This window comes from Talpa occidentalis, unplaced genomic scaffold (assembly GCF_014898055.3).
Source record: "Talpa occidentalis isolate TD23 unplaced genomic scaffold, MPIMG_talOcc4v2.1 talOcc4.11, whole genome shotgun sequence".
NCBI classification, from domain to species: domain Eukaryota; kingdom Metazoa; phylum Chordata; class Mammalia; order Eulipotyphla; family Talpidae; genus Talpa; species Talpa occidentalis.
The window spans coordinates 42,750,561-42,764,126 of record NW_023601104.1 but is presented as its reverse complement, the minus strand read 5'-3'; the positions used below and the strand labels follow the sequence as shown (position 1 = coordinate 42,764,126).

Here is a 13,566-nt window from a genome sequence, read left to right as displayed (position 1 = left end):
GACATATGCTCAGCACATAGTAGGTGCTCAATAAATATTTGCTGACTCCATGAATGAAGCTGAGCCAAAATTCTAAGATCACCTGCTACTTACAGGTGAATACTGAAAATAAAATACCTTTCATCTCATCTTTCCAGGTCTTCCCAATACAGATAGTGATGATTCTCTGCCTCAGTGTTGTGGTTCTCCGCACATGCCATAGACACTCCCCTGAGGCACCTAAGCAGCATTGACTCACGCTCTTCACACAGCTCTAACTACCATGAGAAACAGGGCATACATAGCAAAGGAAGGCCTCAGACTGGGTGTTGAGAGAACACTACCACCAAAACCATTCTCAGTTTTGAAAACTTCAATAAAAGTAGAGAGGAAGAGAGGTTAGGATGAGAGGTGTTGGAGGCCTTCTCCAGGTAAAACCAGATGGCCTTGGTGGCACTGGAACTGGAGGGACTCAGAGGAATGAGCTATTATAAAAGAGCTGAGTTGGGGTGAGGCTGGACATCGTGACTGTGATGACTCATCCACTCCCCTATCTCTTCAATTCCTCTGAAAAGTAAGCAGTGGTAAGTCACGATGGCAAGAAATGATACAAAGCAGCTATTCTATCTGTATATCAGGTCAGAGAAAAAGCAACCCTTATACACAGTGATGTGCTCTGCTCTGATCTCTCACTAGAGGGTAATCTAGCAAGAGACAAATGACAGCTCTGCCTGAAATTCATTTTGGGTCAACACCTAGGTCAGGTGTTTTACTGGTGTCATCACAAAGCCATGTGGCCAAGGGCCAAATCTTTAAATGTGAGGATTCACACTTCCTCATTGTCCAACACGTTTAGGCAGGTACACTCGCTCCACAGGCATCCCCTCCTTCAGGACACTGGACACGTTAACGAAGAGGCATGACCCTGATTCATTTCCTGATCCAGGACTGCGCCGAGTCCACCCCCAAAAGAAGTAACATAGCCCGGCCCACTCTGGAGGACTTAGTGAGAAGAGAGGCCAGAGACCCAGCGGTGGGTAGGGACATTCTCAGCCCAGGTAGAACGAGAACACAGGGAGAAGGTGAAGCCTGCGTGGGCCACAGGTGAGGTGAGAGCACAGAGAAGGGGTTGGTTCTGACGTGATGAGTGCACGCGGGTGAATGATCAGAGGGATAAAGGGCAGGCTCTGCGTAGGAGGAATAGGGGCGCACACAGGGAAGAGAGATGGGGGATTGGAGGCACAGAATGGGGTCATGGAGGACATGAGACACAGAGAAACGTATAGGGACATGTGGGGATGAAACTCAAGCCACAGAAGACAGAACAGAGAGTGGGAGCCAAGAACAGAATGAAGGAAGGTAGAGATATAAAGCCAGGGGGTGTGGAGCCATGGGATTAGGGGATGCGCCCTCCAAGATGTGCAGGGAAAAAGAGGGGAGACAGGGAGGGAGGGAGGACACAGTAGGGGAGAGAAATGATGATGATCTAGAAGGAGCAGATATAGAAAGTTTAGTTTCTGACCTCCTGCTCTTTGTTCCCATTGACTCCAGCCTTCCATTCTGACTGTTCCCCCTAGGAGAGATGGCACCAGCCAGAGCAGGATTCAGCTCCCTGCTGCTGCTCCTGCTGCTGGGACTGTGGGTGGCCGAGGTCCCCGTCAGTGCCAAGCCCAAGAACATGACCTCAGCTCAGTGGTTCGAAACTCAGCACGTGCAGCTGAGCCCTCAGCAATGCAACGCGGCGATGGCCAACATCAATAAGTACATGAAACGCTGCAAGAATATCAACACCTTCCTGCATGAACCCTTCTCCACAGTGGCCGCCACCTGTCAGACCCCCAACATAGCCTGCAAGAATGGCCGTGACAACTGTCACCAGAGCCAAGAGTGTGTGTCCTCCACCAGCTGTGAGCTCACCTCGGGGACATACCCAGGCTGTAAGTACAAAGAGAGGCAAATGGACGCCTTCTTCATCGTGGCCTGTGAGCCTCCCCAAGCAAAAGATAACCAGAGCTACCAGCTGGTTCCCGTGCACCTGGACAATGTCTTTTAGTTTTCCAGGTTCCCAGCCTTCCTCCTCCTTGGACTGCACCTTTGTTCCTTCTCCAGGTCTCTGACCCACTTTCCCTAAGCCCAGAAGCTTCTCTCCCCCTCCTTGTTTGGGGCCCCTCCAACTCAGGCTTCTCTGAGGGGGAGATGAGGTTGAGAGTTTGGCAGGCTAAGATCCAAAAGAGAGTCTTTCATCTTTCTGTTGCTGTGTTTCCAAGGGTGATCCCCAAGAGCAGGGCTAACTAAGCTCAGAGGTGTGGGTGCCTGTCTGGGCCTTGAACTTCTCTCTCTTGCCCCATCATGGCAGCATGACAAGAAGAGAAAATAAATGGAAAAGAATGTGTGAGACTCTGGGGACCTCCCCCGTGGCGGTGGCGCAGCAGGTTGAGCACTGTGAAGCTGCCGGCAGGCCAGGGAGAAACCCACATGGCGAGTAGACCTCTCCTATCTCACCCGCTGCTCCCCTCAGCAGTGTCCTTCGTCTGTCTGCCTGTTCTACTCCCCGTTCTGTTTCTGGTGAATTCTTTCACCCTCCCATACCTCTGACTGTACCTTGACTTGTACCCCATTTCTTGTGTAAATAAATAAATAAATAAATAAATAAATAAATAAATAAATAAATAAATAAATAAATGACTTTAAAAAAAAAAAGAATGTGTGAGACTCATGTACAGCGCTGTTTCTGTTCCTAAACTCAGTGTCCCCCAGCTCTGATGTGGTTGTGAGGTGACCTCTGTGCAGAGGGGTGGCCGGAAGGAAAGACAAGACAAAGAAGACACTTCATATTTATATAGCATTTCATGCTTTTCACGCTGTGGCCACAGGAATCCCGTGAGACAGACCTGACAGGGAATACTTGTCTTCTTTTGGGATGAGGAAATGGAGACTTCACAAAGCTCAAATAATTAGTTGGTCAAATTGGTTAGTAGCAGAACTTGGACTTGGACTTAGGTCTGCTTAGCCTAAATAGAGTACACTGTCTGCTCTACCATCAGGCCAAAAAGGGAGAAACTTCTGTAGGGGCAAGAGAACTAGGTAAGAGTTCACCCATGAAGAAATGTACCCTGAGAACTCAGAAGAGTCAGTTACCCTGTGTTGGCTGCAATAAAGGTCACTACTTCTCAAGCCAAGAGTCTGTTTATGAGGTGCTCCAGGGATCTTAATTCAGCACTCTCCCGCTCTCTCTCTCTCTCTCTCTCTCTCTCTCTCTCTCTCTCTCTCTCTCTCTCTCTCTCACACACACACACACACACACACACACATGCTCCCGCTCTCACTCTCCCTCCTCTTCTCTTTCCTCCCCACTTATTTGCCATTACTCTTCTCCACCCTTCAACCTGGGTAGATCTCCTAAAGTTATAGGGACAGGGGAGTGTCCTGGCTTCATCCCCATGCTCCAGGATCACATTTCCCTTGACCTCAAGGGACTTCCGTGGCCCAGAGCCTGCTTGTCACAAACAGGCTGGTGGGAGCTGCCAGAGCTTCCTTCCTCCCGATAATGATCTCTCCTATCTCCGTGAGTCCCTGGCTCTTCACTCTGGCAGTCTGCCCCGGGCAGAGGGGTTGAGATGTGGAAATGCCACCCCCCTGACCCCCTGGGCTACAGACACAGTTTCTCACTCCCTTGTGCACTGGAGAAACTCTGGCTTTCTGATGACAGGTCCCAAGAGCCTTCTGCCATGCTGCAGCCCTGACCAGCACCAGTCACCTTCTCTCTTCCTTTATATCATCACAAACAAGGGCGTTATGCTATGTGCTCATTCTACCTCAGCACCAAATTATGTGGTTAGATCTTCCCTCCCCCACTAGGGAGTCTACTCTAGACCTTTCCTCCCCAGCAACTCCAGTGTTCCTTTCCTCCTTACAGAGTTAGAGTAAGCTTTGGAGCCAGATAGAATTGGGCATCCTTCTTGACTCTGTGGTTCTCTCAAGGAAACTACCAAATCGACTCTCTGCAGTTGTGTTTCTTTGTTGTAAAATGGGAGTAAAAGCACCTACCCAACGGGACTGTGGGACGATGTAGAAATGGCATTCATGCAGCCTTCATGACCCTGGGCACTGGAGGGGCATTCACTCATAACTGCTGTTAGCAATATTGCTGACCAGTCATAACCAGCTTTGGTGAAATGCAGACCCAGGGGAACAGCTGACTCAGTTTGCCTCGAGGGCTTTCTTCTGCAACAGCCATGTTAGGGAGGAGTTCAGAGACCAAGTCTGCAGGCAGAGTCCTGCTAGTTGTGCTGGTGGACCTGGTGGTTTGAGATGATAAGGAGAGAAGGTAGGGAAGAGGTGATGAGAAGAAAAGAGAGCAGATCATGGAACAATTCCAACAGAGTATGGGGCCAATAAGTTGACGAGTCTTGAAAGTAGACGTGCACTATAAAACCTTGTGGCCAAATGCCAAGTGACTGAGTAAAGCCCATACTATAGTGACCATGCTCTCTATATTATTTTATTTTATTTTATTTTATTTTTTTTTTTTATAGAGGCATGTTTTTATTTATTTATTATTTATTTGTTTGTTTGTTTTTGTTTACACATGCACTGGGTACAGTCAGAAGCACGGGAGGGTGAGAGAATTCACCAGAGCCAGAGCGGGGAGCAGAGCAGGCAGAAGGACCGAAGTACACTGCTGAGGGGAGCAGCGGGCGGCAGGAGAGGTCTGCTCGCCATGTGGGACCCTCCTCCGGTGGCCGGGAGCAGCCGGGGATCGAACCGGCGCCGCAGAGGCCGCGGGCAGCTTCGCAACCCAGCGCTCAACCGCTGCGCCACCGGGGAGGCCCTCTATATTATTTTAAAGACATGGTGACTTTCAACCAAAGTACACAGAAAACCAAGATACTTGGGTGTAGCTGATTTTTCTCTTCAATTTTTTTTTCCCACAACTCTTTATGTAGATACATAGATATAAATACAGATGCTTTTTCTTATGGATGTTGTGGTTTGGGAGACATCTTCACAAAATTCTGCGGTTTTTTTTTAAAGATTTATTTATTTATGCATACAAGAGCTGGGGCACGGGCCAGAGATGTGGGGGGTGAGAGGATTCAGCAGAGACAGAGTGGGGAACAGAACAGGCAGATTGACCGAAGTACACTGCGGGGGGAGCAGCGGGCGAGACAGGAGAGGTCTGCTGCACCATGTGTGTTGCTCCCTGGTGGGCCAGGAATCAAACTCGTGCTGCAGAGGCTGAGGATTGCTACACAGTGTAGTGCTTAATCCCTTGTGCCACCAGGGAGGCCCTTCACAAAATTTTAAAGTGGCAAAACTGTTCAATACATCCTCTGAAAATGAGAAGACTTTCCAAATAAGACTGTTTTCTTAAAGGCTCATGACCTAAGTAATATTAAATAACTAAAAATTCTAAAGTAACCAATGGTGATAGAATCAGAGTAGTAGTAACTTTGGGGAGTCCTAGTTGGGAAAGGGTAAGAGGTAGCTGGAGATCTTTTATTATTGGTCTGGATATGGTCATGAAAATTTACTGAGCTGTTACTTTCTTAACATTTGAGTGATTTACTACAGCTAATTTATACCTCAAAAAAAATCCTCTTAAAAAGTGTAATCTTTAGTTTATTTTATTTAGCATGATAATTAATAATATATCAATCAATGCTACAAAGATTATCATATAATGAAATAAAATTATGATATCATCTGATTTCCATTGTCTTGCCTTACACTATTGTTTTTAAAGATTTATTTATTTATACGTACAAGAACTGGGGTACAGGCCAGAGGTGTGGAGGGTGAGAGATTCACCAGAGACAGAGTGGGGAACAGAACAGACAGATTGACTGAAATACACTGCTGAGGGGAGCAGCGGGCAAGTCAGGCGAGGTCTGCTGTGCCATGTGGTGCTGCAGTGGCCGCGGATAGCTTCTTAACCCCTTGCGCCAGCAGGGAGGCCCCTGCCTTACACTATTATTTAAAATGGTACTTTATACTTTGAGCTCAAAAAGGATATAAGGTTCTTTCTAAAGTTTTCCAATTATCACACTCTCTCCTATTATTTATATTAACTGTCAACTAATTTTCCTGTTTTTAACTTTGAAAATGCTCAATAATTGGCATATAATCTAAGCATTCACAACCATTAATTATTATTGCATTTTTCTTAAGGGAATATATGTGCATTTATACTTATTTCTACTTGTTGATAGAATTTCAACATTTTAAAAAATTCAGAAGGAAAATTTCACTCCAGGTTACATCTAGAATGTTCACCAATATTTGAAAGTGACTTTTCAGATATAAACAATGAATCCAAATGACCTGCCTTGTTTTCATTACTGTTCTAACTGATTAGATGTGACAGTCATCCATTCCTTCACATGCTCTTGATCACAGCCAAGTTTAGAGGTGCCAGGAATAATGTTGAAATAGGCATTTGGCTATTCAGCCTTCCAAAGGCTGAAGTTGAGATCCAAAATGAATAAGAGGTTTGTGCATAGCAAGTCTGCCTGAATCTTAATGCATTCTTACTTGAAAGTGGAGGAATGAGGAAAGGAGACTGATTAGCTATGAGACATTTCTCTTACTGGGGGCAGGAGTGTGGAGAAGAGAGAAGGGCTTGTAGATGACTTTAAAGAGAATTGTTTTAGCCTGAAACTGAGGAGCAGAAATGGAGTCCAAAAGTCCTGAAAGTAACTCAGGAACTGAGCTAGTTTTGCTAGGAGTGAGACTCAGAGGTAGATTAGTAAGAACTTCTCTATTTGACTCTGGCCCCTGAGGTCTCCACATTCTGTAGTAACCATGGACACTATGAAGAGATCAGGACCCTTCTCTGCGATTGAGTCAACTGGCCCTCTTCATGGTTTTGCTGGCCCTAGAGATAACCTCAGAATGACAGCAGCAGAAAACAGACATACCAGCTGCAGCAACATCCAGAGACCCCTCATCTCTAAGAGCCACTTCATCCCATTTTTCCTTTGCTCCAGCACAACTGGACTTCCAAAAGTTCTTTGAAGACTTCAGATCCTTGCCTTTTTTTTTAATAAGTTTTTAAAAAAGATTTATTTATTTATGCATATAAGAACTGAGGTACAGACCAGAGGTATAGGACATGAGAAGATTCACCAGTGACAGAGTGGGGAACAGAACAGGCAGACTGACTGAAATACACTGCTGAGGGGAGCAGCAGGCAGACAGGAGAGGTCGCTGCACCATGTGAGAAGTCCGGAAATCGAACTCCAGGCATCGAACTCATGCCTTGCTGCAATGGCTGCTGATAACTTCACAGTGCTGTGCTTAACCCCTTGCACCACCAGAGCAACCCCCCAGATCTTCCTATACCTCCCCATCATGGAGGGGTAGAAAGAAAAACAGTTGTAGTTCTTATCTGGATGTGTATCTGTGCAGTACCTCAAATCTAGGAAGCTTGGGAGTATCTAGGGAGCCACAGGGAAATGAGAAAATCCACTTTGCTAATGAGGTCTTACAGGAGGCCCATAGTTCACACAGGGGAGGTAAGAAAAGATGCCAACTAATAATGGAAATACACACTATGGTATTAAGATCTCTTGACTTCTGGAAATAGGAATTTTCTCATCTATATAAGGGCAATCTACCCCAAGGGAGTAGTAGGTAGGATAAATGTGAATGTGTGTGTGTGTGTGTGTGTGTTTGTGTAGTATTTGGTACAATGATTGGCATGTGGGAAATGTTTGAGCAGTATTATCATTTCTATTTATTACTGTGGTGTCAAATGTTGAGTGGCCAAACCAGTGATGGATAGAGCAGGCCTGATTTCCGTGACAGAAAACAAAGGATTTAAACAAAAGAAGCCAAACTACTCCTCAGCTCTCCTTGCCAAAAAAAGTTCCTAGCCAAGTGTAGATAAGGTAAGGTTCAAGGTCAGACAAAGAGAACAATATGCATTAATTTCTCTAGGTGAATAATCATCAAAACTGCATGGTATTGGAACAAGAACAGACATACAGACCAATGGAATCGAATAGAAAATCCAGAAATAAACCCACAGATTTATGGTCAACTAATCTTTGACAAAGGAGCAAAGACTATGCATTGGAGCAAAGAAAGTTTGTTCAATAAATGGTGCTGGGAAAACTGGGTCGCTACATGCAAAAGAATGAAGCTTGACCACTACCTCACACCATACACAAAAATCAACTCAAAATGGATTAAAGAACTAGACATAAGACCTGAAACCATAAAATACATAGAAGGAAATATAGGCGAAACACTACGGGATTTGCACATCAAAGACATCTTTACAGACACATCACCCAAAGCAGTGATAGTGAAGAGAAAGATAAACAGCTGGGACTACATCAAATTAAAGAGCTTCTGCACAGCAAAAGAGACAATAACAAAAACAAAGAGAAACCCCACCAACTGGGAGAACATTTTTGCACCCAACACTAATGATAAAGGACTGATCACAAAAATCTGCAAAGAGCTGATGAGACTCAACAACAACAAAGAAAATAATCCAGTCAAAAAATGGGCAGAAGAGCTAAAAAGAAACTTCTCTGAAGAGGAAATGCAAATGGCCAACAGGCATATGAAAAAATGTTCAACATCACTTGTAATCAGGGAAATGCAAATCAAAACTACCATGAGATACCATCTCACACCAGTGAGAATGGCACATATTAAAAAACTAGCAACAACAAATGTTGGCGAGGATGTGGAGAAAAAGGAACTCTTGTGCACTGTTGGTGGGAGTGCAAACTGGTCCAACCACTATGGAGAGCTGTGTGGAGATTTCTGGACCTACTAAACATAGAGCTTCCATATGATCCAGCAATTCCACTCCTAGGTATTTACCCAAAGGACACAGAAACATCAATTCCAAAGAGCACCTGCACCCCTATGTTATAGCAGCACTGTTTACAATAGCTAAGCTTTGGAAACAACCCAAATGCCCAAAAATAGATGACTGGATCAAGAAGATGTGGTACATATATACCATGGAATATTACTCAGCATTCAAAAAAGATAAACACATGCAATTTGCAGCAACATGGATGGCACTGGAAGGGATCATGCTCAGCGAAATAAGCCAAAAAGAAAAAGAAAAATACCGGATGGTCTCACTCATAGCAGGAATCTAGAAAACTTAAATAAGGGACCAGGAAAATGAATATAAGAAAGTGAAAATCAAATCAACAAAAAAACTATGAACCAGAGACACTTTTTGGGGGTGGGGGGGCGGGAGGGGAAGGATTGGGGTCAGAATGGGGCGTTTGCAATTGTATGGGGGAATATAAAAATAAAATTTAATAAAAAAAAAAAAAAAAAAAAAAAAATTTCTCTAGGTGAGGTAATTTGGAGTGAAGTAGGGTGGGGGGAATGCTTTCAATTAGAGGAAAAAAAAGAAAAAGAAAAAAAAATAGGATATCGGGCCTCCCTGGTGGCGCAAGGGGTTAAGCACGACACTGTGAAGCTATCTGCAGCCTCTGCAACACCAGTTGGATCCCCAGCCTGCCAGGGAGCTACCCACATGGCGCAGCAGACCTCTCCTGTCTCACCGCTGCTCCCCTCAGCAGTGTATTTCAGTCAGTCTGCCTGTTCTGTTCCCCACTCTGTCGCTGGTGAATCCTCTCACCCCCTGCACCTCTGGCCTCTACCCCAGTTCTTGTGTGTATAAATAAATAAATCTTTTTTAAAAAAGAAAAGAAAAAGGACCTCAAGTATTTAAGACTATTTTACTTAAAAGACTATTTTAAGACTATTTTACTTAAAAGACATTTTCTTATTTCTACCTTCCATAAGTTCAAAGATATGAAGAGAAGACAGAAGGTTTAAGGTCTCTAATTTTTGAGGGTGTCCTCCATACCTGTTCCTTTTCAAAGGGAACAATTATTATCACAGCTTTTGATGAAAGGAGAGCTCTAGTGACATTTTCAACTCCCCTCCTACTCCTCTACCGCCCCATCCCCCAGTTACCATGCCTTCCCCTTCACCCTCGGAGACCTCTTACATTTTCCCCATCCTCTGATTCACTTTAGTTTGTATTCCACTATCTGTGGTCTTCCGCCACTGCCCAGGGTCCTCCACTGTTTTCCAGTGGATTGCTTACAGTGGGGAAATACCAGAGTTGATACTTCTTATGGTTTCACACAGAAACTTACATGGCCAACGTGGGCCATGGCATTTAGCACAAGATAGAAGTTCACAACTCCTTAGCTTTAGGCTCTTGCAGTAGATATTCATAAATTGTAATGTTGCAAGAGATTGTATTCAGTGACCTCAGAGGTCATCTTGTTCTGCCTTCCTCAAATTGCAAATGAGAAAAATTAAATCCAGAGCACTTAAACACCTTGCCCAAGATCACATGTCTGATTTAGTGACAACTCTGTTTCTTGACTAAATCCGGTAATGTCTTCAAAGTTGCATTCTAATTCATGGTCCCAAATGGATCTCAGACATTTTCCAATGTCAAACTCATTATACAGGCAAATCAGCCTGAAAACAAGAGATTGCTGGACATGAGACAAAAGTATGTTTATCCGAAGAGTGTTTAGTGCCCATGATCCTGACGTGTTTGCATTACTGTTTCTCTCTCCTGGACCATATCTCCTTTACCTGAATGCTCACATTGTGTCACTGAGATGGAAAAAAATAACATCCAAGAAGTTGATGGCATTTTTACTAGTCAAGCGTATCCCTGGTCCAGGCCACTCGCTGTTGGAGACATAGATAAAGGCACACAGCAAGAACAAAGGTCTTTGCTTTCCATCTGCTATTCAGGACCAGGGTGAAAACACCCGGGAACCCTATTTGGTGGAGCTCCAGCTGGGCCTGAGACATGCTGAGACGTTTTATCTCTGGTAAGGGTCATCATTTTCACCCTCGAGGTTGGTGCATCCAGGGTTTTCATGGTCAACTGGGCCCTAATAGTAATGCTTGTCAGACTTTTCCCCAGAGCACTGGTGGTGGCAGCAAGAATTAATACCCAAAGCCATGTCCTGCGAACATGAGCTTTCTCTGTAGCCACCATTTTGCAATCAGCTAATAGTCATAGGATAACCTTGTGCATAGATTTATTACGTTATCTTAAAATTTCATGTGTGGTAATAATGGATCAATGTTAATTTCCTGGCTTTGGTGGCTCTACTGGAGTTCTATAGGCAAAATAGTGCTTGTAATTAGGAATATTCAATTTAATATTAAGGGGTAATGGGGCATCATCAGCCTCAAATAGTTCAGGAATGCTCATCACTGGGGGCTCTGGGTAAGGCATCTAAGAAAGTTCTACGTACTATTTCTGAAACATATATAAATTCATAATTATTTCAAAGTAGAAAGCATTTTAACATTGTAAAAAGCATTTAACATTGTAAAAAACATAATTCATTTGAATTTTTCAACTGAAGCACATTCTACAGTTTTATTTAAGAGAAAAATAATGCTTTAAATTACTCTCTTTCTCCAAAACATTGCTCTCCCTGAAACATTGTTTTAGTGAAAATGAAAAAAGGAAAAAGAAAAAGGACCTCTGTCTTGTGGCTTCATATACCCTGGGCACACACCTGCATTCAGTTTGGGGTAGGGATACAGTGGCCTTAATGAGGTTTCCTTAACTTGCTCTCTGTGAATCTGTATCTCTGGCCAGTATTCTCTTCTAGAACAGAGTGGGGCAGGCAGTCTGGTCATGGGGTCAGGGCACTAGGTAGGTCCTTCACTTGCTCAAAAAATGAGAACATGGACACCGCAACACAGAGCCTTCAGTAAGCTGCTTGTGATTGCTGCTGGCTCTGTTGCTGTAATCTCTGACAAGTCAGAGCCCCTCCGTGGTTGGAGTAAGCCCCAGGCTACGAAACTCATGTGAGGGGCCCCACAAGCCTCAGCTCTGGTTAGGTTAAGCCCACATCCTTTTTTTAAAAAAAAAAAAGATTTATTTATTTATGCATACAAGAGCTGGGGTGCAGGCCAGAGATGCAGGGGTTTGAGAGGATTCGCCAGAGACAGAGTGGGGAATAGAACAGGCAGATTGACCGAAAAGACACTGCTGAGGGGAGGAGTGGGCGAGACAGGAGAGGTCTGCTTCACCATATGGGTTGCTCCCTGGCCAACAGGGGATCAAACTCCTGCTGCAGAGGCTGCGGATTGCTTCATAGTGCTGTGCTTAACCCCTTGCGCCACCAGGGAGGCCCCATCCTTTCCTTCTTGAGGACAGATCTTATATTCAGGGCCCAGGGGACACAGTCCATCCACTGAGGCAAGGTCTTGGTGGAAATGGGCAGGCACCTTAAGAAGGCTTCAAAGAGCTACACAGTAAAGAAAACCCCACTCGTCAGGAAATAGATTCAACCACTGGGAACAGAGTGAAGCTTCCCAGGGTGTGGCAGCAGGATTCCATGTGCTGGAACTCAGGGAAGTTCAGAAACCAGGATCTGAGGTATCTCATAGCCATGGGCCTTCAGAGCCAAGAACTCCTCTTGCAGGAGATTGCCTATTGGTTATTGACTCTTTGCCCAAGCTCAAATTCCAGCAAACATTCAGAGAGAAGAGGAGAACATTCAGAGAAGCAGGGGCAAGACAGTCCTATTGTTCTCCAGAGCAGCTCAGGAGCAGAATGCTGACTGCCCTCTCCTCTTGGGCCTCTCTGGGCTTTTCCAGCCTGAGTTTGTCTCTCTCCCAGTTCCCTGGACTTTCATTTTACTTGTATTACTCTCTTCTTTTCTTTCTTCTCCCCACTCTTGTGGGGGTTCTGTTATATACGCTCACAAAGTACCTGGGGTGCTAAACATTCACAGTCTGTCTCTTTTATGAATTAGCATTGCAATAATGTTCACAGCCAGGGTTCATCAACTGTGGGGACTTCAGAGTACTCCATTGTTAGAAGTAAGTGCTCCTTATGTTAGCAGGAGGAATGAAGACACCTCAGGACCCCAAGCCTGCATGTTCTAAATGTGTTCTGCCATCCGCCGCATAAAGACAAACATTCTCTTAGTGAGTAGACCTTCAATACAAAATAACTTTAATATAATTAGTGTGTAAAAGAAAGAAGAGAAAGAATGTAGTTAATATAGCTTCCAAATGAACACCCAAAGTTATAGAACCCCTCCTGCATAAATGTTCAGCCAAACAGGGTTGCCCAAAAGCTTGCCACAGATCTATTCTTCCTCAGTCCTCTTCCAAGCCCTTTTAGCGTCCCCTTGCTGCTCAGCTCCATGCTTCCTTAGGGTGGGGCAGGGAACCTGGAATCTCCTCTTTCTATGGATATCAAGCTGTTACCTTACAATCACCTTCCCTGGCCGCAGATGGTCCACAAGATAGTGTGAGCTGTGTGGCAGAAAGTTGGCTGAAAATCTCCTGTGCTGTGCCCAGAGAATATAGCCACTAGTCCTGCAGCTAATGTTATGCCTACATTCAGTTTGCCTCTGGGTGAGTTTTCCTTGAAGGCTTTTGCATCCCAGCTTGTCTCAGCCTTAGCGCCTACAGAAAACTGCACCAGCAAACAGTTCTCATATGCTGACATGTAACTGGTCAGAGCAGTTGAACCTGTCCTCATGCACAACTTTTATGAACAGATCCCACCATCACCCTCTCCCGAGGGGTTATTCT

At 44.7% G+C, this 13,566-nt stretch overlaps 1 protein-coding gene across 1 annotated transcript; it reads left to right on the top strand.

Annotated features, from left to right (window-relative positions):
* Positions 1 to 1,547: 1,547 nt before the first annotated feature.
* Positions 1,548 to 2,039, top strand: LOC119238242 (ribonuclease 7-like). The gene has a single exon (XM_037501947.1). The coding sequence runs from the start codon at positions 1,562 to 1,564 to the stop codon at positions 2,030 to 2,032; it is 471 nt and encodes a 156-aa protein (XP_037357844.1). The 5' UTR covers positions 1,548 to 1,561; the 3' UTR covers positions 2,033 to 2,039.
* Positions 2,040 to 13,566: the final 11,527 nt, after the last annotated feature.